General features: G+C 44.2%; 1 protein-coding gene across 1 annotated transcript in view; it reads left to right on the top strand.

The window, feature by feature from the left end:
- Positions 1–4,627, top strand: part of LOC106818385 (putative uncharacterized protein DDB_G0271606) — a 15,048-nt gene extending 10,421 nt beyond the window's left edge. The window contains exons 5-7 of the mRNA XM_014823099.1: positions 629–760; positions 2,889–3,032; positions 3,283–4,627. Coding sequence (XP_014678585.1) covers positions 629–760; positions 2,889–3,032; positions 3,283–3,458 — 452 coding nt within the window. The 3' untranslated portion in view covers positions 3,459–4,627. The remainder of the gene's footprint in view (positions 1–628; positions 761–2,888; positions 3,033–3,282) is intronic.
- The last annotated feature ends 1,581 nt before the right edge of the window (positions 4,628–6,208 follow it).

Below are 6,208 nucleotides of genomic sequence, written 5' to 3'. Positions count from 1 at the left end.
CTGTTGACTGACAACAAGAGCTGTCGACGCTGACAATAAATTATGCATACATAAACTCATTTATTTAATAATGCAACGTAATGTAACCCCAGCCTTTACACTACAACACACTGACAGTAAACAACAACGCGCTGTGCTCCGCGCTAACATTGGTATGGTCTACTATATATATATATAAATATATAATATATATATATATAATAATAGTATATAATATAGACTCTATATAAGCTCTACCGCGTATGAAGAGCGTACGCAACGCCCAGATATGCGGTGTCAATTTTCCCCGGGCGTAGAGGGAGGGTGCCGCTACGTGGCAGCACTAATGTTAGGATTTGGGTTAGGGTTAGGGTGAGGGTTAAGGTTAGGGTTAGGGTTAGGGTTAGGGTTAGGGTTTGGGTTAGAGTTAGGGAAATAAGGCCATGTCTAGCATGAAAGTATGACTGTGGAATGACGGAAGTGTACGAAGTGACTAGTGCTGCCACGTAGCGGCATCCTCCGGGTATGTCACGGGCGGCACCAAATAAGTGTCGCATAAAATGTAAAAGAAATGTCACATAATAATTATATAAAAGAAATCTCGCATGAATTTTCGAACAAATGTTTTACTCTCTCTCTCTCTCCACAGAATACGTACCGCCTGAACCGGAACCGGAAGTGCACACCCGCTACCGTGGCGCCGCCATCCCGTCGCGGTCGTTCCGCATGCTGCAGCAGATGACGGGAGGACCGGGAGAAGCTGACACGTCGACGCCGCTTCGTAAGCAAGGTCGTTAAATCTTACGGGAGACGCGCGAGGGGGAGCCCGTGACGTCACGTCCGGTCACACTTCCCCCAGCGCGTCTCCGCTGCACGCTCTAGACGTGCGCATGCGTGGCCTGCTGCCCCGTGTTGGTTCGGCATGTTACGGTGTGTTACCCGTGCACCCCAACAAGGAACATATAACAAGGAGAGGAAGCGGATTGGATGTGTGCTTTTCGCCTCAAGGGCGCCATCTATGGACCATAATCAGCTGAAACGGCTGTGCAGACCAAACCCAGAGACAATAGAACACTAATCTGTTCTAGGGTCTCTGCCGAACCCAAATTTGGGTCAGATATGGCGGCGCTTTCTCTCCTTGTTATATAATTAGCTCCTTGGTACACCCATGTACCTGTAGATAGCGAGCGTAGGGTTAATATAGAGACTGTGTCTAATGGTCATAGATCATAGAGGTATGAATGATGTCTATATGTCTTGTATGTGATTGTATTTTAGTACGTGTAGAGTGTGTGTATAAAGTCATGAATGAATTATATATATATGAAGAGCTAATTAATTCAATAATATCTATCAGCTATCAATAATAGCTGTCAGTTATATCAATAGCTTATTGATAGCTATAATAATAGCTATCAGCTATCATTAATAGCTATCAGCTATATTAATAGCTTATTGATAGCTATAATAATATCTATCAGCTATCAATAATAGCTATCAGCTATATTAATAGCTTATTGATAGCTATAATAATATCTATCAGCTATAATAATAGCTTGATGCTATCAGGAGATATGTATGTTTAGATCTTGATACTATTAGTATAGAGTCGGCAGCAGTAGTTTCTATACGTGTAGACGGTGCATAAAAACATACGTATAATCACTACACAATTACTACCAAAATAATATATTACTAGTGTCCTATTACTACTTGTATATATAGTATATATAGTATATATATATATATATATAGTATATATATATATATATATATAAATATATATATATATATAGAATGGTGAGAGATGGTGAGTATGAGATGTTAGAGAGTTGTCTGCATCATCGATGCGTCAGCATCCATGCATTCTCACCTCAGCTATGAAGCCATACTGTAAAACAGATCCCTGTGCGATGCATTCCCGCATCTTCCACGCATCCCTGTTGCGCATGGTCATCCGTCTGCGACTAGGCAATACATCACCCCTGTAGTGTACATACCGTCCATTACTGCAATGAACTTCCCCTTCAATGTTCCTCTGTTTCTTGCAATGTTTCCTGCGGTTTGTCTCACTGTGTATGATCTAAACAATCGCTCGCTGTTGCCGCAGCAGAGCAGCACAGAATCAATAGTGTGTTTTCCGACCTTGGTATGCATAGAACCTTTGTTCTCTCATGAATGCAATGTAGGGGTCTGATGCCGCTGCTCTTCATACATTAGTTTCCCATTACAGTAACTGTCATCGACATGTGACATAATGTTATTATTATAAATTTTGTTACTATTATATTTATTATTACCGCTAATATATCAAGAGATCATATCCAGTTGATATTATTATATTAATAGTAACTTGGAGCATTTAATCTGCTTAGTACTTAAAGCGAAATCGCTGATATTGCTTAAGAACTTCCTCTATACCATCACACAACAAAGCTTCCCTACCAACATCTAACCTTGGCTGTATAAGGCAGGCCGGCATATATCTATCTATCTATCTATCTATCTATCTATCTATCTATGCTATCTATCCTATCTATCTATCTATCTCTATTTATCTATCTATCTATCTATCTATCTATCTATCTATCTATCTATCTATCTATCTATCTAGATATACATACAGTCGCTATATATATATATATATATATATATATATATATATATATATATAGTAGCGGCTGTAGATTTAATACATATGTGTATATAATACATATATTTACTTATATATATAATTTATATATATATATTAGTATATATATATATATAAGTATATAGTACCATGCGACCAATGCTAGCTTGCCTGATACTGCTGAGGTTTACCCAACTCAGCAGCACTGTCCCTGTGCCCCGATAACAGCGCCACCTCGTGTCCCGCTAACAGCGCCATCTCGCGGCTCGTTGTGCAGATACGGAACCGGAAGCAGCCCCCGAGCAGCCTCACGGAAATCCGGCGGAGCTTCCGCACGAGAAGGACCCCCGGAAGTACACGGGTGCGAACATCCCCGGAAGATGCTTCAAGATGCTGCAGCAGATGACTGCAGAGAACGAAGGTGAAGCCATGAAGCTTCAATATCCCACCGACAGGTGGAGTCAGCAGCTCTAGATTTAATACATATATGTATATGCAACTGAGATAAGCTTTTTTTACGCTGGAGCTTCTTAAAATGTTGAACTAGCTTACGGACCCCATTAGTACAACTTTTGCGAACCCTCAAGGGTCCGGGAACCTCATGTTGAGAACAACTGATGTAGACAATGGAAGTGTGACGTCAGCTCATTGTTTATTACGTCATCTTCTAGACTCAGGACAGCAGCAACAGCAGCAACAAGATCAGCAACAACACCAGGAAGCCGCCCAGCAGCAGCAGCAGGAGGAAGTGGCGCCCGCAGCGCCATCTTATGAGGCAACGTCGCAACAACCGGCCGACCAACTGCTGCAGAACGGAGCGGAGGTTGGCGTGGCGGCAGCAGAGTGACGTGGCGGCTCGTAGCGCCACCTATTTATAGATTATTTATATAACGCGTGAACCTCGCGCAGTATTACTCTTACTCTTTGTCGTTTATCGTAGTTTTACAACGTGCACAACTTTTTCGCTTGCGATCGCAATCATTAATCGTTGTTACACAACAATTAACTCCGCGCTGAGTGCCGCCTCGCTCGCTCGTGTGGTTTGTTTGTTAGAGCGAGCGAGCTAATTATATAATATTATATAAATAATATCATAATTAATTATATACTATTATATTAATAATATTGTAATATAATCATTAATTATGTAATATTATATAATAAATGTCATGTGACAGCTGCAGCCAGCGAAGGCTCATGCTACGCTGTGAAGACACGGAACAATCAGCGTTGCGAGAGAGACGTCGTTAGCAGCTAACGACATTAACGATGTGTTTCGTTGGCCACCGCCGCGGCGGAAATTAATTGCGCACGGCGTTTTTTAATATCCGCGTCTCTTAAAAACTTGACTCATTAAAACCAACCTTGTTAAAAAAAACGCGTTTCCGAAATTCGCGTATTTTGTGTCAAAAAAATGCTATTGTTTAACTTTTTCTCTAACGGTCGCGTTTTACAAGGTCGCCTGCTTTTTTCCTTCCTCGTTATTCTCCTTTGCGTGTCGCTTTTGAAGAGTATAAAAATCTACTCATTGTTTCGCCTGCATTTGTCGGTTGTCACGTGACAATAGCTGCTGCCGTAGGAAATGACTGTGCTCTGGCAGCAGGAGGTTAAGTAATTAACGCGAGTTTATAGACCACCGGTTAATTGTAGCACGCTATGTTTAGAACATAACCCAGCGAGCGTGGGCTGTTTTTCTTTCTATAGATGCAGTTTGCAGCGTCGTAACAGCAGGTGCTATCAGCGTTTCTGATTATAATATCGGACAATGCTACATCTCATAGGCCATTGTTATTTACGGCATTTAGCACGGGACAATGGAAGACAGCTAAAATTCATTGTTAGCTACTGACTGTTCTATCGAATAATGCAAGTCGCCTCGTGCCATTGTTAACAACAGTGTTCAACAATAGACGCGCACGAACGCGATTCTCATATTGCGATGCGCGTTCGTCACCGGATACGAACGATATGTACGTTTTTCATAATATCGTAATAACCCGAATGCGAGATATGTCACTCTGCAGGCATCTACTGTTAAGCGAAGCGCTTAGATTCAATCGGTTGTATTTATAAACTAGGATGATGACGTCATGGTGCAATAAGGGGGCGTCCCTTTGTTGAAAAAGTGGCATTCAGTGTTGACAGTGGGCGTGGACAATATAGTCTGTGCGAATGAATGCAGTATTGTTGTACGTACGTGTAGGCAGGCCGTGCTGTTTTTTTGTCATTATTTTAACGACAGGCGTTGGTATTTTTGAGAGTTGATATTTTAATCTTGGCGTTTTAGATAGTCGCGTCTGCGCATGCGCGGTTTCATGCATTTCCGTTCGTCACAGAGCACGGCTGAACCGCTTTCACGTGAGATGGTCACGTGAGCTGGTCACGTGAACTGGTCACGTGAGATGGTCACGTGAGCTGGTCACGTGAACTGGTCACGTGAGATGGTCACGTGAGCTGGTCACGTGAACTGGTCACGTGGGCTGCTCAAATGAGCTGGTCACGTGAGCTAGTCACGTGTGCTTATCACGTGAGCTGGTCACGTGAGCTGGTCGTGTGAGGTGTATCCTGTCCCCAAGTTTGAATTTATCCGTCCATGCGACCACGTACGCACCCACCAGTGCCAAGTGCCAAATAAGCGCGGGAAAGAACAGCATTGCGGTTTTAACATGTGTGTGTCCGTGCGTGTGTGCGCGTGCGTGCGTGTTCTTGTATATGGGTGCGCGGTCGTGCATATATGTATGTGTATGTGTGAGAGTGATTGGGTGTGCGTGTGTGCGTGCTATCGGGCGCATGCGGGTGTGTCTGTGCGTGCGTGCGCGTGTGTTGTGTGCGTGTATGCGTGCGCGCGTGCGTGTTGGCGTGTGTGCGTGTGCGTTTGCGTACACGCGTGTGTGTGCGTGAGCGTGCGCGCGCGCGTGCGTGCGCGTGCGTGCGTGTGTGCGTATGAGCGTGCGCGCGTGCGCGCGTATTTAGCTTGTGCAGCTTCCGTGATTGCAGAGAGAAGCCATCGCTGCCATGAAGAGGATTCTGATGGCTGGAATCCTTTGCCAACGCCTACCTGCCCCGTGCAGTACCGCATCTACTATATATACAAACACGATGATGCTACCTATAGCATGATTCACTCTGCCATCTCGTTCTATTCAACCGTATATACTGCAACCTCTCTATCGAATGTCGCGCGGATGTGACGTCATCGCGTGACGTAAGCTGTGCCAAAATGACGTCGATGTTTGGTTAACTCGTCGAGTGGTTTGAAGGAATTTTTACGAGCAGCCGAACGTTCGTCACTGTAGTGACGGTTGTGATTTGTTAGCTTTATCCTTTCTATATAATGTAACCGTGTATGCAAATTTCAGCATCAAAGATGATGGTACGGAGGGCGTGATGCCTGCTAGCTGTGTGTGTGTGTCAGTGTGGGAGAGGGCCTGAAGCGTAGGGGAGGGGGTAGACACGGTGTCAACACGGTGTCAACGCAGTGTCAACGCAGTGTCAACGCGGTGTCAACGCAGTGTCAACACGGTGTCAACGCAGTGTCAACACGGTGTCAACAAGGTGTCAACACGGTGTCAACGCAGTGTCAACACGGTGTCAACA

The sequence above is a fragment of the Priapulus caudatus genome, unplaced genomic scaffold (assembly GCF_000485595.1).
Source record: "Priapulus caudatus unplaced genomic scaffold, Priapulus_caudatus-5.0.1 Scaffold2203, whole genome shotgun sequence".
NCBI classification, from domain to species: domain Eukaryota; kingdom Metazoa; phylum Priapulida; class Priapulimorpha; order Priapulimorphida; family Priapulidae; genus Priapulus; species Priapulus caudatus.
The sequence above is the reverse complement of the archived record's forward strand: the minus strand, read 5'-3'. Positions and strand labels throughout refer to the sequence as shown.